Here is a 23,064-nt window from a genome sequence, read left to right as displayed (position 1 = left end):
CGCTACCCCGAGAGAGGGCCTTAGAGCCCTGTAAGGTGTCTTGATTGAGCACAACCAGTAAATAGAAGCCTCCAAGGAGGATTTATACAGAAGCACTAGATCAAGTTCCCTGGCTCATTGGTCCACTGCAAAAACTTTTATGCTCAGGTTTTGTTTTTCCACGGACGAGGTCTAAAATGAGGAGCAGCCATTCCGCCTTCCAACAACCCACCGTGGCAAACCCCAGGGGAAGACGGTTTGCTTTTGGCGTTGGGGTTGCTCGCTTTGCTTTTTATGTTCACCTCCCGAAATGCGTTCCGCGATCGACCCAAGGCTTCTGAAAAACAGCGGCAGCTCGGAGGCGTCGCATCGCCATGCATTCCAGCCCGCAAGAGAGGCGCCCCCGCCTCCGCGCGCCGGGCGGCCGCCCGCTCCGAGCAGCGTCGCCCAGCGGGCAGAGGCGGCGGGTACGTCCCTTCCCGTCCCGGGGCCGCCCTCCTCCCGCAAGCCCCCGGCGTCCGCAAGCTGCCACCTCCCCAGGCGGCCCGGGGAAACTCGGCCGGCGCTGGCAGGTCGGGCCGCGGCCGAGCGGACGCCGCTATTGGCCGGCGGGGCGGCGGAGGAGGGGCGGGGCCGCCGTGATTGGCGGGAGCCCCAGCCGGAGGGGGCGGGGCCACTATATCAGAGGAGTCCCTGTAGCGCCGCAGGCAGTCGGGCTGCTGGAGTGCGGCGCCGCCGCGGAGACCCGGGCAGCCGGCGGGCGGGCGGGCTGGCGAGGGGGTGGCGGGGAGGGCGCGGGGGGCGCGGAGCACGGGTCTGCGGCGCTGCAGCCTCCCGAGGGCCAGCCTCGCCGAGCCCGGGGCTGGGTCTGAGCGGTGGCGAGGCGGCAGCCCCGCGCACACCAAAGAGGAGGCGGCTGTGGCGGCAGCGGCGGCCCCAGCCATGCTGTGCTATGTGACGAGGCCGGACGCGGTGCTGATGGAGGTGGAGGTGGAGGCGAAAGCCAACGGCGAGGACTGCCTCAACCAGGTGACGACGAGGGGCCAGGCGGGGGCCCCGGCCGGTCCGCCGAGGCGGAGGGGCCTCGCGGCGGCGCCGGGCTCCGGGGCTCGCCGCCTGCCAGGGGGCGGGCGGCGCTGCGGCGGCGGCCGGGGGGGGGGGCGGTTTGGTGGGGGTGAGCGCGCCCCAGGCGCCCGGCCCGCCCCCCGTTCCTCCCCGTGGCCGTGGGGCACGCGGTCCCCGCACGCTGGGAGCGCGTGGTGGGGGGGGAGGAAGCTCCCACCCTGCCCCCCACCCCACTCCCAGTCCCGCACTTTCCCGGAAGAAGGCGGTCCAGCCCACCTGCCGCAGGTGTGTGCATGATGCCGCCTTTCGGGTCCCCGCGGGGCCTGGCAGCGCCACCCGAGTCCCCAGATGAGGTGGCTGCTGGCCGGCGCTGGTCCCTGGGGTTGCTTGGCAGACAAGCCCGGCCCTTGTCTCTTGCTGCTTCTGAAATGGACCGTTCACCTGCACCTGCCGGTTTGCGGGGCTCGAGAGGACCTTGGGTTTTTGGTCACCCACCCCTCCGTTGTCTTTAAAGCTCGTGTTTCCTAAGGAGTAAAGAAGAATGGTTCCAAACAGTGCATATGGGTATGACAGACAGCAAATTTGATCTCCAGTGGGACGCCATGCCCTGAAAACCCCACAGACCTGAGATGTTTGGAAAACCTCTTTTACCAAGCTTCGCTGACACTTGTGGCGTGTTTCCTCGGCGTGTTTGTTTTTTTTGGAGTCCAGATGGTTAAAATTGTCCAGATAATCTGCCAGATCAGCTGTGCAGATTGTGCTGGTGGAGGGAATTCCCGTGATGGGAATAAGAGGGAAAATACCCCGTAGATTCCTTTCCTCAGCCTTTCTGGAAGGCTGGTTTTAAGGACTCCTTTTTCTCTACTGCAATCGACCATCTCCTCGGTGTTAAGGAAGCACAAGCCTCACTAGTGGTGTAGCAACACTGGAAGCTTAGAACTTTGTTGTTACAGCTTTAAGGCAGGAATTGTAACACCTTCCTTGAACTTTGCAAAAAGTAGGCAGGGATCTTAGACCCAGATGGAGTCCTTGAGTTTTGCTTTGACTACATGGACTGTTTGCTCATCCATGCTGCATTCATTTTTGTTTTAGGTGTGCAGGCGGTTGGGAATTATAGAAGTTGATTATTTTGGACTGCAGTTTACGGGTAGCAAAGGTGAAAGTTTATGGCTAAATCTGAGAAATCGGATCTCCCAGCAGATGGATGGGCTAGCCCCTTACCGGCTCAAACTGAGAGTCAAGTTCTTCGTGGAACCTCATCTCATCTTACAGGAGCAGACTAGGTAAAGTGATGCTGAACTAAACCAATGTCAACCAGACCTTTGATTCCGCTGAGAAAGGGCCGTTGCACCTCCCCAGAGATGTTCACAGGCAAATTTGTTTGCTGCAGAGTGAGTTGGTTCATAACTGAGAAGTTTTGCACGGCACGGCCCTTTTGTCGAGGTGAACAGGGAGCCGCCTAGTTGGCCTGGGGTACATTTTCTAGCTCTTCCTGTGGTTTTTCTTGTCTTTATAAACAACAAGGGAGCAGGGTTGAAGTCTTACTAACACTCAGGATCAGTGCCACGGCACAGGAGGGAAAAAATTAGAAACGCAACTGACTTCCTGATAGCAGCATCTAATGCCCGATAGTAACCTCTGTCTCAGCAGTGTTAATACAGGTCATTGTAGAGTGTTCTAACAGAAAGCAGGAAACAGTTCCTCTTGGGTTACTTAAACTTAGTCAACTTCAGCCTAGTGTCAGATTACAATATGTAGCAAAGAGCTCTGTCCCACTTAATGCAGATTTCTTTTTTTAACTTTTTACATTTCTTGAAAACTTTGTAAGGTGTAGCCAATCTCCAGCCCACAAACATGTTTACATGTGATTGTTTAGACTGTTAAATTTATCTTCTAGAAAACCACCAGTAGTGGTAGGCGACTAGGGCATGCGGTTTCCTTTTTCCAACAGAAATGTTTTCTCTCCTGGACTGACTGTAATACTTCTCAAGGATGAGCCAGATTAGGAAAGTAGTGTTCAGTATTTATTGCTGAAATGCAAGAGACCTAAATCTTAGAGTGGCATGTAAACAAACAAACAAACAAACAACAACAACCAAAAAGAAAAAAAAAATGACTTTTAAACACAACAAACCCTGGATCTAAATTCTACTATTTTTCATAATCCTTTGGTTTGGAAAGTTGCCCTTACACATGAGAAATGGGAGTGTGACAATCTTGAGTAATGGTAAGTGAGCAAAACCCCTTAAGAGTTGTTAGCATGTGGTTTGTTTGTTTACTTAAGAACTGATAGAAACATCTTTTGAGATACTATTTGAATTGGAAATCTCTCCTTGTTGCTGCACTTTCAAAGGTGAAGGAGATGTTCAATTTTTTTTTTCTGAGACAAACTACTATATTGAATTCTCAGTGCTCCTGAAAATGTCTTGAAAAATATCCACATGATTGCATGTTTAAGGATGTCTTAGCTGTGTATATTAATCAGAATAAGTTGGTTTCGGGGGGGGGTGGGGTTGTTTGGTTTGGGGTGTTTGTCTAACTTAAAGCTGATTTGTGAAAGTTTCCACTGTGCCCTTCAGTGTGATAAATTGGACTAGAGTAAAAGGATACAGAAACACACGTATATATTATAACATATTGGAGTTTTCATTGTGTGGTTCTGTCATGATTTCGCAATAATTTCTGGGCCTCCAGAGGCAAATCCATTTTGATGATACAAATTCATTTTTTAAACCTGCAGAGGCTTAGAGGACCAAATACATCATTTAAACAAAGGCTGCGGTCATAATAGTATGATACATTTATATTATGAATGGTTACAGACTTTAAAATTTGCCACTAGATGGTCTTTACCTGTGCTTTTTTGCAAGTGAGTTAATAACCATTATCAAGTCCATTTTATTTATGCAAGATATTCTGTGAATTAGAATTGAAATAAAATTTCCTGTTACATTGACTCAATTGACTTTAACTCCTGAGACTCATGCCTCATAGCACTCTGAGAAGGCACATACCTAGTTAGCCCAGGTAATTTTAATTGATCTTAGTTCCTTTTGAAATCTTATTGAAAAATCAGTGTGATCTAAGCATTTGACTTGCTTTTAAAATATTGGTGAATATTACTTGTTTTCAGGAGGTTTGCCCAAAATGCAGAATTTGAAGAAAATGCCTCCTCAAGTTTATACAGCATTCTGCTTTTAATAGCTAAAGCGATTTGTAATTAGCATTGGTGCCTTTTCATTAGGATGAGAAGTTGTCCTGGGTCCAAAAAAGTCACAATTAGCGTTGTTTTTATGTACATGATACGACAGAGCACAATTACTTATTTTCCCTAGTGTCATGTTAGCCAGATAAAGCTGGCTGGTGAACTTTTTGATGTTTAACAGTTCATTATAAAATATTTATGTAAAATGCCATGAAAATAAAATAGATCTGCGTGTGTTGTCCGTAAGCCCAGCTTTGCCAGTTCGGTTATGAGTGGTGATTTTTGTACCATCTCAAAGTCAAGTCATGAGGGTACGTTTAGTATACTGAAAAGTGTCTGGACAGTTTATTAAATGGGGCTGAAATATCCTGGCCAAATTGGCCTCTGTGGAGAATTAAAGCAATGTACTCACAGTAGAGCTGGTCTAAGTGGGGGCAGTGAATCTGTTAGTTTGCAAGAGACTAGGGAGGCTGCTGGGGAATAGGCTGGAGGGCCTGTTTGTAACTGGAGACTGGGGGGGAGGGCGGCGGTGGAGGGGGGAGCCGAGGTGGGGGGCGGCAGAGGCCCTGCATTCTCAGTGCAGCCCAGCCCCCAACTACCAGGGTATACAGACTTCCAAGACTGAGTACCCCCCCACCCCACTTCATTTCTCTTAAAAGGCCAAGAAGAGCTTGTCTCTAAAATCCCCTCTAGCAGTAATTTTTTTTTTTTCCTTTGCTTCTGCTTCCCCTCTATTTTCCTTCATGTTTCCCTAAGTATATTTTTCTGAAAACAAAAAACCCAAAACACCCAACTATATCACATGTCTGCTTAGATTGATACAGTTAATGTGGGCTCGGATTTGGCCTAATTTTAGATTCTTTACCCAGATTATTACGTTTGCTTTTGAATGAGGGTCTGGAAAGTAAACAGAGAGTCTTGTCCAGACTCAGCTGGCACATTTGAGAGACAGAGACAAGCAGGTATATCCAGCAGATGTTTGCCGTGCTGTGGATTGAAACTAAAAGTGAAACTAATGTATTCTGGAAGTAGATCTGAAATAATAATGATCTTTGAAATTCTTGCCTTTGAAAGGCTCTCGGTTAGTCACAGCAATTCAGACCAGATTTTGTCAATGTTTTCACAGCCAGAGGTTAGAGAATTATATGCTTCATCTTCAGAAATGGTGATCATACCATCCACGGCCAATAAAATCTGTTTCTCCGGAACTTTGCCGCATTTTAGCAGAGTTCTGTGGTCTTTGCACTCGGGCTTCGTTAAGACTCAACGACACCCGAATTCTCTCCCAGAAATCAGCCTCGATACAAGGGTTCCATGAGTCCTGAACTAACTGTTCAGGGAGATGCTGTAATGCTGAGCGTTGAGTCTCATCAAGATTTCAGTGACGCGAGCGAGGGGTGTTGAGTCTGACTTGTCCCTTGTTAAATCCTGCTGTCTCCCAGGCTCCACTCATTCATCACTCCTTTGAAAAGCATCCGCTGGGCCCTGCTCAGGAGACTGAAGTGTCCCAAGGCATCACGTAGCTTTCCTTTATAGCATCTAATGAGCGTATAATACTACTGTTTACCTATGTGACAATTTGTTTATTGTCAGCTACTCTAATAATTTAAATTCATGAAGCAGGGGACTGATCAACATCGTATCTCCAGAGTCTAGCAAGTGCCTGGTGCATAAACATTTGGTGAAACAATGAATTAAGAAATTAGAGATAAATAGAGATGGAGTTAACGGGCATGAATAATATAAGTTTTCTTAGTGAACTGATGTTCGCCAGTTTGCTTCTATGAACTGAAAAGTTTAAGACTATCTGAGAGACCTCTCACCATTAAAAAATGTATTGTAGGGATTATTCTCTGTTAAGGGTTTGCTCAGCGCTTGGCATTCTTTTGCTTCCTTCCTTCGGCCTCTCCACTTCACCCCAAGCCATTTGTTTCTTGTAGCTGTTAGTTCTCATCTAAAATAAACTACCACTTGCCTGGACCTTCTGTGAAGTTCAGATAGTTTTCAAGCTAGAGGCTCTCTTAAATCTAATTTTCAACCGATTTATAGGTTCTAAGTACTTCCTAAACCCAATTTTTCCCTTTCTCGCAACAAAAATCACTTAGATGTCAAGATCTAGAGAAGAGAGCACCGTTGAAATCCACAGAGCAAATGCCACATGCAACCATGGGCAGATTTGAGGTGGTAATCTTGAAAGTGTTCCAGCCAAATCATACGGATCTTAGCCAGGGCCTGCAATGATGTTTGAGATCTTTCAACACATTGTCACTGTTGGTAAAGGTTGCTTAACATAATTTACCTTTTAGGATTCACGATGGGTAGGATGTCACAACAATATTTATCTGCTATAAAGGCGTCACTGTGTTTTACATATCGACTCTGTGCCTAAGAGTAGAATGGCACATTCCCTTTGTTTTTTTTTTTTTAAATGACCAAACTCAAAATAGGCCCCAGGAAAGTAAGACAAACTTGTATATTGTTTCCAGAAAGAATTGATTAGATTTCTGAATTCTAATTTATCTATTAACTCTTTCTTTTTGCTCAGAGTGTAGGCTGTTTGCATTATTGTCTGTTTATTTTAGCCACAGATCTCCCATCTGGGCACATTCAGTATCTTCATCAATGTCTCGTACTTGTATATTTGTATGAAGGATCCAAAGAACATTATTGATTTTTCATGCGACCCAAGTGAACTTTTAATTTTAAATATGTAGTTTTAAATAAAACTTGACTCTTTAGATGGCACATAGGGTCAGACTCCAGGGGCACCAGGCACACTTATTCTCTGAGTCCTGCCCCCACTGTAGCCTGCCTCCAGACCTCTCCTCATTCTAGAATGACACTCACCACAATGTAGACCCTTGGGAGAGATTGTAGCTAACACTTTTAAACGACAGGATTGCTGGATTTTTGCTTGCCTGGGTCAGGTATCTGTTGTGAGCGAGTAATCCTGTTTTTTCCAAGTGCTTCTGGTGTGGGTTGTCATCGCTTTTGATGTTGGGGATTTCCCTTACCCCCCACTCCTGTATCTTTTAAATGCTTTGGAACCTTAGGAAGAGCGAATTTGTCCATGGTTCCCATTTTGCATTTTGGGCTTTGAGAAGGATTCCCTTAAGCTGAATAGAGACTTGACTTGGTCATTACTTGGCCATGACTCTTTCTCAGTTGCAAGCCTTCCATGGAGTGGAGGAGATCTGATAGTTCATTTGAGGTGTAAGAAGCTATTCATTTGAATTCCTAACCTGACCCTGAGGATTTTCACTAGTGTTATTTCCTCAACCTCTTACGAAAATTTCCAAACATGCAGGTAAGTTGAAGATTTTTGCAGTGAACACCAATACCCCCATCTAGATTCTACTGTTAACCACTTAATCAGTTTAATATACTTGCTTTATCACACGTTTATTTCTGATGCTTTTCAAAATAAGCTGTGGATACATACACTTCCCCCTAAATACTTCAGTATGCATATCATTAAGTAGAGCTCCATATTTGTCTACAGTTCTTTTTTTTTTCTTTTGATAAAATATTTACATATGATGAAATGCACGAATCCTAATTATACCGTTTGATGAGTTTTAACAAACAGATATGTCTGTTTAAACAAAATCCTTATTAAGATGTAGACTATTACCGGCACTCCAGAAAGTTCCCTCAGGCCCATCTGCAGTCAGTCCTCGCCCCCCGCCTTCCCTCCCGCCCCTCCACAAACAGGGTTTGTTTTTCCGGCGTAGATCTACTTCACACACATGGAATCACGCAGCGTCTGGCTTCTTTTGTTCATTATGTATTTTTTAGAGATTCATCATACTGATATATATCGATGGCTTGTTCATTGCTAGATAGTATTTCGCCCTACGAATCTACTACTGTTTGTTGACCCATCCTTTGATTGATGAACACCTGTTTTCCAGCTATTGTGAGTAAAGCTGCTGTGAACATTGCAAGTACAATCTTTTGTAGACCTGTATCTTCATTTCTCTTGAGTAAATCTAAGAATGGAAAAGCTGGATCGCAGAGGAGGTGGTTGTTTAGTTTTGTTTTTAACTTTTTTTTAATGTTGATTTTTGAGAGAGAGAGAGTGAGTGCAAGAGTGTGAGTGAGGGAGGAGCAGAGAGAGAGGGAGACACAGAATCCAAAGCAGACTCTAGTCTCTGAGCTGTCAGCACAGAGTCCGGCGCGGGGCTCAAACCTATGAACCATGAGATCATGACCTGAGCTGAAGTCGGACGCTTCACCGACTGAGCCACCCAGGTGCCCTGGGTTTGTCTCTCTTGATCAGTAACGTTAAACACTTTTGTCATGTGCTTATTGACCTTTCCTACATCTTCTTTTGTGAAGTATCTATTCAGGTCATTTACCCATTTTTACCGCGTTGTTACCTTTGCTTTCGAGCCATACCTATTCTTTATATATACCACTTCTTGGTCAGAGATACGTCTTGTAAATGTATTTTCTCCTGGGGCTTGCCTGTTTTCTTAATGCCTTTTGATGAGTAGAAATGTCTGATGTTGGTCAAGTCTAACGTATCAGTTTTTCTCCCTTAGGATTCTTGCTGTGTCCTGAGAAACCTTGGCCTACCTTCCTCCCCCCAAGTCATGGAGCTATTCTCCAATGTGTCCTAAAAGTGTTACGGTTTTAACTTTTACATTTAGGCCTACAGGCCATCGGGAACTGCTTTTTGTTTCGGTGGAATTTAAGATCCAAAACAAAAACATGTATAGTAATTTTTTCTTATTTGATAGTTTTTTTTAGGTTTTTATCCAGTAATCTCTACACCCAGTGTAGGGCTCGGATTCATGATCCCAAGATCAAGAGTCACATGCTCTACCAACTGAGCCAGCCCGGTGTCCCCTTTTTTTATTCGATAGTTTGTAAATGTGATTTGGCAGTTAGTTTGGTTTAAAACAAACTGATGTGGTTAAATGGCTCATTGGACTGAGGCAGACACACTCCGGGATGATCTCAGAGGGGGTCTAACTGGGTGGGGAACACACCAGCCATCACCAACGGATGGGATGGCCGGGTTCAGTGAGTCAGGTCTCGGGAAGAAATGCTGTTCATAGATTCTTAGCCAATTGAAAGATGTTTTAGGTTAGTTACTTAAATGCGGAGTCTAACAGTGAATGTGGATATAGTTGATTTACATTTGTGTCACAAGAAAGTTCTTCCAAATGATGTCACTGGGAAGATACTGGAGGGCAGTGATTAGGCATAACTGCCTATGGTGGACAGGTCAGTGACTCCCGTTGGTTTGCAGAAGGTTCTGCTTTGATTATCAGATGATTTCTTTATGAGACAAATCAGCGTTCGGGGGACAGTTCTCTGCTTACGGTCGTTAAAAGATAAATGACCTAACTGTATTCCTTAAAACTATGGAAAGGAATTAATTTTTAAAGTAGAGGAAATTTGAGGTACTCTGAAACAAATGTATTAAGGATATGTGACTTTTTTTTTTTTTTTTTTAACGAGACTGGGGCGTTTCCGTCATACTCTGTTTGTTTTCAAATCTTCCATAAGGCTACAACACGTGGGAGTTCATTTCTACCCATGATGCAAAGTTAGCCAGAATGTTTCACTTTGGGCCTCCAACCAATCCACTCATCGACAGGATCCACTCTCTTAGTAACTGAGTAAAACCTTGAAGAACCAGGCAGCCAGAAGAATAGAAAATGCAGTTTGAGCCTATGTCTGCAGGACATATTCACAGACATTTACTTAAGACTAAGAAGTAACTTTTTTCCCAAAGGCTTTCTGTTTGTGATTCTAGCATGTAGCCTCAAGTGAATTAGATAGGTCTACCGCTTTTGATCTTTAGATAAAAAAATTTAAAAAAATTCACTGCAGGCAAGACCTCTTTGTCCACATCTGCTTGTTTTGATATTATCAGTAACCTTTCACCCACTCTACAAAAAAAAAAGGAATGGGGAAGAATCCATGAACCAGACAGTTACAGAGCAGATGGTTCAAGAGAAAATGATTGGGAAAAAAATACTTGTTTAAAAATCACCCCAGGGGCCCCTGGGTGGCTCAGTCGGTTAAGCGTCCGACTTCAGCTCAGGTCATGATCTCACAGTTCATGAGATTTAGCCCCGCGTCGGGCTCTGTGCTGATGGCTCAGAGCCTGGATCCTGCTTCGGATTCTGTGTCTCCCTCTCTCTCTCTGCCCCCCGCCCCATGGTGTCTGTGTCTCTCAAAAATAAGTAAACATTTAAAAAAAAATCACCCCACTAACTGTTGAGCCATCCCTGGATTCCTTATCAGAATGTCTCCAAGTTCTGTCATCTTCCCTGTTAGAAAGAGCACATTAAATAGAGTCTGCTGATGGCTCACCACAGCTGGTGACCTTTGCTGTCACTGCTCCATGGTGCCGTTCTCCTGGAGAACATAAAAATTTGTCACCCCAAAACCAGTTTGTGTCTGGAGTTAACTGTGATAGGGATATGCACCTTCACACGAAAAAGCTGTAAGTTCCATCTATAAAAGGACCTATCAGATATGTTCATACTGTAACCCCAGGGTAGGGCTTGGCACAGAGGCAATGAATGACAAATATTTGTTGACTCAAAACGAAAAGGTTGTTTTATAGCCATGAAATTGGCAAAATGCAGGAAGAACCGTATTGGAGAGTTGACGTAAATAGTAAAGGGGAGGATTCTTCCACTCACAGGGTATCGATTGCATTTCGGCCTAGAATGCAGAGTACGTACAAAAGGCCGGTTGTTCTCCTCCGTTTAAAAAAATTCTGACCCACAGGCCTAGAAAAGATTGGCGTTCGGTCTCACCCTGCTGACCACCTGTTAATACTCTGTTACCGCTTTTTTGCCTGATTTCGGCAGCTGCCTCTCCAGAAGCGGGTGTGAACAGTGCCGAAAAAGAAATCGGATAGATTTGGCAAGTCTTCTGTTGCAGGCTACACACAACTCTTGCATGAAGCAGAAGACTAGTCTCTAGGTTGATCGTGGGGCAATACGTGAAAAGACCTTTCCACACGAGCAGAGATCAGATTTAGAAGACTTGTTTTTTGGATTCCCCCTTAAAATCCTACAGCACACCATTTCTTCTTTAAGCACACGTTCAGATTTGTGTCTCCTACAAACACAGCCCCAGCGAAGAGAGACAGATCCGTTCACCAAGATGAAGTTTACCAAATGGTCATCTAAAAAAGGCTTTCGAAGGCCAAAGCCGCATCGTGACGCCGACATCCCGTGGGGAATGCCCGCCCTCCGCTGCTCAGATAGCTGTTTCAGAACGAGTTATTTTCGTGCTTATTTCTTTGCCCCAGTAGGGACCCCCTCCTCAGTTTAGCAGCGTGTCAGAAATACTTTAAAGACTAACAGATGTTTGGGTTAATAAAAACCATGCTTCTCTCCTTTCAGTGCTGTTATGCGTTCTTACCGTGATTTCTTCATCGGGGCTCTCGATAAAGACAACCCTGCAGTATTTGGCAGAGTGTGATCATTTTAAATATTTCTTTATCGTTCTAGAACACGCAAAACATTGAATTCAAACATCTCTTCAAGGAAGATTAACGGCTCTTGCCTGCCTGACATTGTGAGACTGTCCGTAGAGCCCCTCCTTGTGTGTCTCAGCCCCTCTTCCCTTGGCTTTTCTTTCACTGCTCATGTTGTTCCCTCCACCGGGGACGTCAGACGTAAGACGAGAGTATAAATAAAAGCATAAAAGCAGTGTTAAGGATACCCAGCTCAAGCGGGAAGCTGGGCTTACGAGCCCTATTCAGAGCAGTGTTAGAGCTTTACTGCTGGTCGTAATTCAGTTGTTAGTGGAAGGAATATTGTGGCATTTAAGCAAGTTTGAGAGGCTATAACAAGTCATCAAAGGAAGGTTATACCTGTACGTTTGCCAGAGACCAATTTTATAATCTAGACTGGCCTGTCTGTGGCAGTTTGGATACTCCGTTGAGAATCTTGGCGGAGCTGGATTGGCAGGCAACCTACGTGGAGTTTCCTAGGAGTTTCTAAGTCTGACGTGCCTCATAGTGAACGGAGCGTAGTATCATATGCGACTGGGGCAGGCACACAAGGACTGCAACTTAGGTAGGGAAAGAAACTGACCACAGGCCATGTGCAGTTTTACATCCATTCGTAGAGCTCTGTGGTGCCAGGGACACTTAAGACATCCACTTACGTGCAGCTAACTGTGGTAGAAAATCAGAATATGTCAAATACTGTAAGAGAGGAATAAACAGCTTGCGGATGATGTGGACAGAAAGGTATCTAAATGAGGGGACAAAAAGAATACCCCTCAGGACACAGGGAACAGCCAAGACGAGAGTCGTGGAGACATGAGCGTGCTCGGTCTTTCCAGGAAGAGGAATTGTCCCTTTCCCAGGGCACAGTGGCTGGAGGGAATGGTGGATTGTGTGGCTGGACATCGGGAGCCACACCCACAGAAGCTGGGGTACACGCCAACAGCACGCTTCCTCGGCAAACAGTCGGGATCCCTCGAAGGATTTTTTTATTTATTTATTTTAATGTTTATTTTTGAGAGAGACGGCACGAGCAGGGGAGGGGCAGAGAGAGGGGGAGACACAGAATCCGAAGCAGGCTCCGGGCTCTGAGCCGTCGGCACAGAGCCCAACGCGGGGCTGGAACTCACGAACCGTGAGATCATGACCTGAGCCGAAGTGGGGCGCTTAACCCAGGCACCCCTCCCTCGAAGGATTTTGAGCGGAGAGATGGCAAGCTTATCCCCGAAGCAAGTAGCCTGGAAGGTAGATTAGCAGAGTTGAGAGAGATCAGCTTTGGGGAGATTGTAAATTCTCTGACAGTTGAGAGCCACAGGTAGGACATCTGAGGTAAAAATGGGAAGAGTGTAACTAGATTTAAGGAGTTTTCAGAGACAGAAAGTAGATGGGAATAAAATGAAGAATCAAAAGCGGGTCTTGGGGTAAAATATCAAACGAGTCTCTGGTTTTCACTGGGAGAAAAAGTGGGTTTGGGAAGGAAAGCAGTGAGTTGGGTTTTGAACAGTGAAATTAGGATACTGAACATCCAAGTGGAGACGTCTGTAAGCAGTTGGACATCCGAATATGATGCTTACAGTGGTTGGGGCAAAGCCTAGAGATTTGGGGGTCATTTGAATAAAGGTGAGGATCTAAGATACCAAGTCCGTGTCAAGATCAAGTTTATGTGAACAGCATTTCTTTAAAAAAAAATGAAATGCAGAAACCTCTGTGAGATTATTTTGTATGTGCTAACTTGAATATTCCTGAGCTTGTCTCAGATTTGTTTTGTCTGAGTTACACTTTTTATTCCGGAGAAACGAAAGTCCTTAGGTTTATTTTGCCTTCATACTAAAAACAAAAAAAAAAAATGTTTTTTAGTGGTGAGCGTTTTCAGGGTGGCTTTTTAAGTGACTGTGTGTTCCTTACCGAAAAGGGATTGTGAGATTGCACATCAAGCTAGTCCCCCGGTTGAGCTTGACATCAGGCTAGTCCCCAGGGTAACCTCATTGTCACATTGCTTTGCAGGCATATCTTTTTCTTGCATATCAAGGAGACCCTCCTGGCCGGCCACCTCCAGTGTTCCCCGGAGCAGGCAGTGGAACTCAGCGCCCTCCTGGCCCAAACCAAGTTTGGAGACTATAATCAGAACACTGCCAAGTACAGCTACGAGGAGCTCTGTGCAAAGGAACTCTCCAGTGCCACCTTGAACAGGTGAGGCTGCTGCAGAGGTGACTGTTTACATTCATAGATCTAGTGAATTTATACATATTTCCCAAAGAATATGAATCTACAGTATGTATACAGATATTTGGTAAGGTTAAGACTAGGCCGTTTTCCAGTTTAGCTAAGTTGTGTTCTAAAGAGTCTCAGCCTTCCCTCTGAGAGATTTACAGGCACAAAACAGTCCACCTAAATCTATGCCCTTATATAAAATGCTATGGAATGGGAATTTTTTGAATCTCTGAACTCTTAAGAATGTAAATCTCTGGGTGGCTCAGTCGGTTAAGTGGCCGACTTCTGCTCAGGTCATGATCTCACGGTTCATGGGTTCGAGCCCCCAAGTTGGGCTTTGTGCTGGCAGCTCAGAGCCTGGAGCCTGCTTCCCATTCTGTGTCTCCCTCCCTCTCTGCCCCTCCCCCGCTCCTGCTCTGTCTCTCTCTCAAAAATAAACATTAAAAAAAAAATCTAAAAAAGCAGGTCTCTTCAAAAGTCTGTCATGTCTGTTAGTATTTTCTTCATCCCAGCAAAGACTAAACAAAGAGGCCAAAATAGGTGTTATCTTAGTTATCTGTTCTTGGGGGACAAGTTACCCCAAAACTTAGTGGCTTAATAACTATATATCACACTCCTGTGGGTCAGGAATCTGGCCATGGCTTGACTGGGTTCTCTGGATCGAGACCTTTCACGAGGCTGCAGGCAGGCTGTTGGTAGAGTTCAGTGTCATCTGAAGGCTCAGCCGAAGGAGGGGCCCCCTTCCACGTTGATTCTTGTGGCGTGTTGGCAGGGCCTTATTCCCTCTCCGCATGGGCCTCTCGAAGGGGCTGTTTCATAACGAGGTAGCTGGCTCCCCCCAGGACCAGCAGTCCAAGTCAGAGCAAGAGAGAACACCCAAGACAGAGGTCAGGGTCTTTTTAGAACTTAATCTCAGAAGTGACATCCCATCACTTCTGCCATATTCTGTTCATTAGAAGCAAGTTATGAATCCAGCCAGTGATCAATACAGCAGGCACTCAGCACTCAGGTGAAGGGATTCGCACAAGAGTGTGAATACCAGGAGGTGGGGATCTTCAAGGACTATGTTGGAGGCTGTCTGCTGCGGTAGACAGAATAAATCCTGCCGATGATCTAATCAACCCCTTAGAATGCTATATATATATATATTTTTTTTAATGTTTGTTTATTTTTGAGGTGGGTGGGGAGAATGAGTGGGGGAGGGACAGAGAGAAAGAAGGAGACACAGAATTAGAAGCAGGTTCCAGGCTCTGAGCCATCAGCACAGAGCCCACTGCAGGGCTTGAACTCACAAACCGCGAGATCATGACCTAAACCAAAGCTGGACACTTAACTGACCCGACTGTGCCACCCAGACACCCCTATAATGCTGTATTATAATGAAACTTACAAAGTAGACCCTTGCACGAAAAGTACCTACATACAAAACGTCTCATGTATATTTTTAGAGATTTTCCATAATTCTTCCAATTCACCCCTATCCGGCCTCTCCACTTGCTTTTTTACTAAAATGTCTAATAGTTGAGATCTGGAGCAGTGTCTTAGAAGTATATTATTACAAATTTGCTAAACAAATGAAATGTCATTGCTATATCACTTTAAGTGTTACACATAAATGGCAGTGTCTGTATGATTCACTAGGGAAAATGATACAGATTTCCTCTCTAAGGACCACATGCGTTAATCTGTCCACGCCTCTCTGCCCTTTTGGCATCCTGCAGCATTGTGGCAAAGCATAAGGAGCTGGAGGGGACCAGCCAGGCTTCTGCCGAATACCAGGTGTTACAAATCGTGTCCACGATGGAAAACTATGGCATAGAGTGGCATTCCGTGAGGGACAGTGAAGGGCAGAAACTCCTCATCGGGGTTGGACCTGAAGGAATCTCCATTTGCAAAGACGACTTTTGCCCAATTAATAGGTAACGTACCTACGTCTTCCATTTTGTTTCAGCCCCGAATGTGCATATATCCCTTTGTAGCTCTGATTATTAAAATTGATAAAACTGGAAAGGGATTTGCTAGACAATTAGTTATCCTTTGGGGATGAAATGTTTCATTTTGGGTATGTATATTAATTTGAGTCAGGCCTCGATAACCATTGAATTACTCTTTAAGCTACAAACTCAAGTGTATTGATGTGGCAGAGTTAATATTTTTTAAGTACGTTCACTGCTGTAAAACTCTCGTTTCCACCTACACACGCGTGCACACGCGCATCACTCCCAACACTTCTCTCCACAACTGGTTTCCAACGCGCCTCTATGACTAGGGAGCCAAGTGCTTACTAGGAGTCCTAGAGCGATCTGATTCTACTGCGGGGTCCTGAGCACAGGAGAGTCCTACGAAAGGGCACACACCCTGATGGGCCTCTCCTTCCGGGCTTGCTCACCTTCTCGTCCCGTGTTTCAGGATTGCTTACCCGGTGGTCCAGATGGCCACCCAGTCGGGGAAGAACGTGTACTTGACCGTCACCAAGGAGTCCGGAAACAGCGTCGTGCTCTTGTTCAAGATGATCAGCACCAGGGCCGCCAGCGGGCTCTACCGAGCGATAACGGAGACGCACGCTTTCTACAGGCACGTAGCGCTCCGTCCCCACAGCCCGAGCATCTGTCTGCAGCTCTAAGTTTTCAGGTGCCACCAAGGGGCCTACGCTTTCTGGTATCGCTGTGTCCACGAATCTTGTTCAGAATTCAAGAAATCCACTGCTCTTGAACATTTTGTTCGTTCTATTCTGCGTGGCGGTGGGGGCCTTCTCAACGTGGTGCTGCTTTTACCACAGAACGTGGTGGGAGTGAGCTGCACAGACCCCTTCCCCCCGCTTCTCTTGCCTTCTTTCCTCACGGCAGCTCCTCTCCCGGGAGCTCTGAGTGGTTGGACCCGTCCCACAACGGCTTTAACGCATCCCCACAGGATGACCTAACCGTCCTTGTGGGGAGCCGATATCCCGATTCCTCACTCCGTAGTACAAGGATTTTTTTTTTTTTTTTTTTTTTTTTTAACTGACAGTAGCAATACCCTCGTTTCAGAAGGTGCTTTAAGGTAGACTTGTGATTTGACCCAAATATTTGAGAAATTGAAGCTAAGAAATTTAATTGCCATCTTAACCTTTTTTTATGTTAAGGTAGACACACAAATCTTGGAGCAGAATGGAAAATTTGTAGAAATTTTTAACATAAAAGCCAGGACTTGAAAGAAGAAAATGTCCTTTTTTCCTCGCCACAAGCTGTTTTTGACGACTGCTTGTGTCCCCGGAGGTGAGGGCGCGCGCTCCCTGTTTCTGCGTTTATGACTCCTTCATCAAGGTCCTTTGGGGACACTGGAGAAACCTGGAGGTAGAATCATGAAAATGTTTAGCACAGATACCACTGGAAGAATTTACTTGCAGGCATGCACACAAGAATATAAATGTCTGCTGTCACAGAATATTCTCATTCACGGCAGCATTTGAAGGTCTGAGTCACAGAAGTGCCCGGGCTTGTAGGTATTGACGTGCCGCGTCTCCCTGCAGGTGTGACACGGTGACCAGCGCCGTCATGATGCAGTACAGCCGAGACCTGAAGGGCCACTTAGCGTCTCTGTTTCTGAATGAGAATATCAACCTCGGCAAGAAGTACGTCTTCGATATCAAAAGAACGTCTAAGGAGGTGTACGACCACGCCAGGAGAGCCCTGTACAACGCCGGCGTCGTGGACCTCGTTTCGAGAAGCGACCCCAGCCCTCCGAACTCCCCACTCAAGTCCTCGGACAGCGGCCTGAACTGCACCAGCTGTGAGGGCCTCAGCTGCCAGCAGACCAGGGCGCTCCAGGAGAAGCTGCGGAAGCTGAAGGAGGCCATGCTGTGCATGGTGTGCTGCGAGGAGGAGATCAACTCCGCCTTCTGCCCCTGCGGCCACACTGTGTGCTGTGAGGGCTGCGCCGCCCAGCTGCAGGTGATGGTTGCTCGGCGGCCCTCCCCGGGCGGGAGGGCTCTCTCCCCACTGTGACCGGGGTTCCTGAGCGCCTGCTGTGTGCCAGGTGCAAGCCGGAGGGCCCCGCCACGCCCGGCTAGGGTCCCCGCGTTCGGGGACCTCAGAGGTGTTGCTATAAGGGGACATTTTGGATCGCCATAGTATTTGCCACAGTGTAACTGCTGTAAACCGTAGGCTTTTTTCAGGTTCTGGGAATGAGGCTCAGATTCACAGGGCAGCGCGTCTTAGTGGGGTGACCGGGGGCTAGAACCCAGGCCTCCCGAGCACTGGTTCAGGATTTGCAGCTTCCATTTGTGTCTCTTCCCGCTTCCCAACGCTTAGGATGGTTTTTGTTTTGTTTCGTTTTTTAAGTTTGTTTATTTATTCTTATGTTTTTAATTAAAAAATTTTTTTTTAAGTTCATTTATTTATTTTGAGAGAGGGAGAGTTGAGGAGGGGGGGAGAGAGGGAGAGAGAGAATCCCAAGCGGGCTCTGTGCTGTCAGCACAGGGCCCAACACAGGGCTCCAACCCACAAACTGTGAGATCATGACCTGAGCCGAAATCCAGAGTCAGAAGCTTAACCGACTGGGCCACCCAGCCTCCTCAGGAGGATGGTCTTTGTTATTTACTTAAAATACTTGAAAAAGAATACTTAAGAGGTTTTAGTCATAGCTACCTTCTAGTTATCCATGGGTGGATTGTTTGCTCTGTGATTATCTGTGATTAATTTCCTTTGATGGCTCCATATGCCTCTAGGGGGCATCTTGGATTGGCCTTTAGTAAGTCAAACTAATTTTAATATCAGTACAAAAAATAAAAGTCATGTATGTTTTCCTTTCTTGCACCTTACATTTCCTCTTACAATTATTTTTTCTGTTCATTTTCATTTCTAAGAACTGTTTGCTTAATGTCAGTGTGGTTTTATTTAAAAGAAGCCCTCAATACATTTAAAAATTTTTAAAAAGTAGGAGGGGAGGTGCCTGGGTGGCTCAGTCAGTTAAGTGTCTGACTTCATCTCAGGTCACGATTTCACAGTTCACGGGTTCAAGCCCCGCATCAGGCTCTGTGCTGACAGCTTGGAGCCTGGAGCCTGCTTCGGATTCTGTGTCTCCCTCTCTCTCTGCCCCTCCCCGACTCATGCTCTGTCTCCCTCTCAAAAATAAATAAAACATTTAAAAAAAATAAATTTAAAAAAAAAAGCCCTAAATATCCAGTCCTTCAAAAGCTGCTAATTTCAGAACTATTTTTAGGGTCCTATAATGAGCCATCAGGATGCCTTTGTCTTTCTGAAGAGTAGATCGTTCTACTACAAGGAGTTATTTCTCCAGAAGCGGTCACAGATTTGCCTTTTTCCACCTACTTGGTCTGATCCCCATGCCTAAGGCTCCCCTGTGGTGTGGGGGGGGGGGGCGGGAGGTAGGGGGGAAAGGTGGGGGAGGGACAGTGCTTGCTGAGAAGCCAGCCGGGGATGTGGCGCTGTGACCTGTGACTTGGAGCAGAGCCATGTTCACTGGCCACATGGCATTAACGACCCAGTGATGCTGGTCTGAGTCAGCCAGCTGCCCAGACTCCGGAAGGGTCTCAGATTTCCTGCCTCACTGCCAGAAGGGGTTACAATTGGCCCCTGGAGGGACCACAGCCTTCTTGCACGGCAATAGTTCTTCAGCAGCCACTCGTTGTGCCTGGCTTAGCGCGTGACTGCAAACCTAACTAATTGCCTGCACTTCATACTTTTCCCCAATATTCTGAGCCCCTTGTAAGGTATAGAATTTCAAGCCCGTTAGAAAACAAAGATCTCTACCAGTGGAGAGCTAGAAATAATTGTGACCACCACTTACTAGCAAACGGAACAGAGTAGGCGCCACACGTGAAACTGAAGACACATCCTTGAAGGTGTCCTAACAAATACTGTTGGCTTCTCTTTTCCAGTCCTGTCCGGTCTGCAGGTCGCGGGTGGAACACGTGCAACACGTCTACCTACCGACCCACACCAGTCTCCTCAACCTCACCGTGATCTGACGTGTCGTGCACTTAACTGGACAAGCCACGGTTCCGTGAACTGCACTATTACTTAAACTAAAAAACGATCATGGAGAAAATAAGTACTCTGACACCCATCTGCCATGCAGTGTTTAAAAAAGAAAAAAAAAAAAAAGGAAGAATCAACAGAATATTCCTCCCCATCAAAACAAACCATGCGTAGAATCCGCACCTGCAGTGGTGGGGACCAGGAAGGGTTCTGGGACACAGACATGTTCCTTGGGCTCATTCTTCTTATGATCAAGTAAAGGAATAAGTCAAATCTTTGATGTCAGTTAAGTGGCAGCATAGCCAAAAAGTTGGGTACCCTTTAGGAAAGGATATTGTTAAGTCTCCTTAATGTATCCCAAGGTAAGTTTCCTACTTGCAGCAAATTTTGTAAGAATTCGTTTTAAGAATTTACTTGGTTCTTTTTGTACGGTCATGGAGCTCTGAACATTTTAATAGGAAATTTTTCTTAAAGAAACCGTCATTTTAATGTCATTTCTGTTTTTATAACTTGGTCAAGAATGATTGGAAGGCAAACAGACGCAAAGATCAATTCTGCGACTTGTAAAAGGTTGATCACCAGGTTGCCCGATGTAAACCGGTCTGGCTGGTGGAAAACCAGTCACTCAGTGTGCACGGCTTCCTCTTCCCTCCCCGTCTCCTCACCCCCACGTCTTGCGATTTATAAGACGCTACCGGTCTGGTAAGAAGATTTCTGTGGAGCAGTCCTCACTCCTTGGGCTCTTGAGTTGGTGGAGTAGATTATTTAAGTTGAAGAGGGAACCCACGTTCCTCGGAAAGCCAAGTGTTGCTCGCGGAGGTGAAGCTTCCCGGTGTACAAACCGGGGGGTTCTCCACTTCTCCCCAAAACTCCAGCTTCATCCGGTGGGGTCGCTTTTGCTTGAGCCATCGAGCCTTTACAGCCTTATCATAGGTATCTTAGAGATTGTATGCTTTTTGTTTTTGTTTTTTTTGTAAGTGCTTACGTATTAACGTTCAGTTGTCCCCTCCCTACGTCTCAGAGGGGTTTGGAGCTTCTTCGTTTCTTTGTTCTTAATCAAGTTATCCACTCCCACTTGGGCATTTTGGACGCTGGTCAGCTTGTGGGTTTTCTAGGACGTCGGGACACCTAGATGACCTTATTGGGTGCAATACTAGCTAAGTTAAAGCTAGGAACCTACACTGTCACTTTACTGAGATTTCCGAGTATACTTTTCATATTGCCTTAATGTAGCAGTAATGTGTTTATGCATTTGTTTCTTTGCACAGACATTTTGTCAAATATTAAAACTCTACTTTTTTATGGCACATATTAGCATATAAGCCTTTATTCCAAGAGGTATTTATTTTTTCACTTGTAAAAAAAAAAAATAATGTTTCCACATGAAGAACTCTGTTATATCCTCAAGGACTTCTGTCTTTTGTATTCAGGATAATAAAGACTTTAAAGCAAACATGGCTGTTGGAGTCATCACAGTTTTTGTCATTGAAGCCAGTTGTCTTCACTAAAAAAAAAAGCATTGGTGACATCACACTTTATTGTGGTCATATATGGAAAACTTGAAAACGTTGGGGGTATTGGCTCTAATCGAGAACATTCATCCACTTATTCACTCCTCTGCTTTCTGGTCTAGGATTGAAATGTAGGCGAAAACGGAGTAATCTATGTAAGCAGATGCAAAGTAAAAATTGGGGATGGGACCAGAGGGTGTTGGAGGAGAGGAATGGCAGAAGTGGAAGGTAACAATTTAATTTTTTAATGTTTATTTTTGAGAGAGAGCACGAGTGGGGGAGGGGCAGAGAGCGAGGGAGACACAGAATCCGAAGCCGGCTCCAGGCTCCGAGCTGTCAGCACAGAGCCCGACGCGGGGCTGAAACCCAAGAACTGTGAGATCATGACCTGAGCCAAAGTCGGACGATTAACCGACTGAGCCACCCAGGCGCCCCTGGAAGGTAACGATTTAGACCCAGATGATGCAGCTAGTTAGTTGCCTGGACAGATGAGTACCTGTCGGGGTCTGAACAGTACCGGTCTCGGGACAGACTCTGGGAATATACTTTGTGGGACGCCTCGCTGCTGCTGCTGGGATCTGCTGTAAGCACGGCCGGATGTGCTCATTTGTGCTGCTGGGTGTCGTCTAGAACGCGGCACGTTATGTCTGTAACTGATAATTAGCTGTAGCAGTTGAAGGATGTGATTTCAACTGCAACAGAAGTTCAGTCCGGCACAAGTCCGATCATTTCCAGAAAATAACCTTTTAAAAATTGAGAGATGGGCATTCATTTTCTACGATTCCTGTACCTGATTCAGTCTTCCGTCGATGTCTAGCAATCCTTCGTTCATTGAGTACGTAAGTTATTCTTGCAGGCTGGAAATTTAACGAGGATCAAGACGTGATTCATCTGTCACTGCTTCACACAGAGAGGTTAAATACTCAAAATCCTAAGACCATGAGGAGGAGCTGCGGCAGGGTCAAGGAGCTGGATAGCTAGAAGGGGGCATAAAACGTGGCAGTCAATAGGAGGTCCAGGGTTCTGGGAAAGAGTGGGTCTATTTTGAGAGGTGAGGAGATTGCTACAAGTTTCCAGACCGTAGTGAGCCGTGGACACGTGTGAGACAAGCACGTGGACCTTATAGGTGGAGGCCAACGCACGTTGGGTGGCGTGTGAAATAACAGGATGGTGCTGGAGGAGGAGGCTGGGTCAGAGAAGCATTGTGGTCTTGTATTTTCAGTGGGAGCGCATGGGTAGGCATAGAAGGGACGGCCATGGAGAGGCTGAGTTAAGCAATATGGCGGAAGGGCGTCGCTGTGGCTCGGTTGGTTGAGCGTCCACCTCTTGATTTCGGCCCAGGTCACAATCTCACAGTCGTGGGATCGAGTCTCACGTTGGGCTCTGCACTGAGCGTGAAGCCTGCTTAAGATTCTCTCTCTCTCTCAAATAAAAATGAAACGGCAGGGAGGAATAAATGGAGAGACTGAAGCCTCAAGAGGCTGTTCTGTCAAAAGACACAAGTTACAAGGGTTACAAGTCCACCCAGTGCTGTCAGTGAGGAGCCCAAGGCAGGTCCTGAACCCACGAACCACGAGATCATGACCTGAGCTGAAACCAAGAGTCAGTCACTTAACCGCCTGAGCC

At 46.1% G+C, this 23,064-nt stretch overlaps 1 protein-coding gene across 1 annotated transcript; it reads left to right on the top strand.

Annotated features, from left to right (window-relative positions):
* The first annotated feature begins 766 nt into the window (after positions 1–766).
* LOC102960086 (myosin regulatory light chain interacting protein) lies at positions 767–21,380 on the top strand. Its single transcript, XM_042985675.1, has 7 exons — positions 767–1,008; positions 2,137–2,327; positions 13,743–13,928; positions 15,671–15,868; positions 16,359–16,523; positions 17,458–17,878; positions 19,828–21,380. Exons 1-7 carry the CDS (start codon positions 922–924, stop codon positions 19,915–19,917), a joined length of 1,338 nt encoding a protein of 445 aa, XP_042841609.1. The 5' UTR covers positions 767–921; the 3' UTR covers positions 19,918–21,380.
* The last annotated feature ends 1,684 nt before the right edge of the window (positions 21,381–23,064 follow it).

Source organism: Panthera tigris, chromosome B2 (assembly GCF_018350195.1).
Source record: "Panthera tigris isolate Pti1 chromosome B2, P.tigris_Pti1_mat1.1, whole genome shotgun sequence".
Lineage (NCBI taxonomy): Eukaryota > Metazoa > Chordata > Mammalia > Carnivora > Felidae > Panthera > Panthera tigris.
The sequence above is the reverse complement of the archived record's forward strand: the minus strand, read 5'-3'. Positions and strand labels throughout refer to the sequence as shown.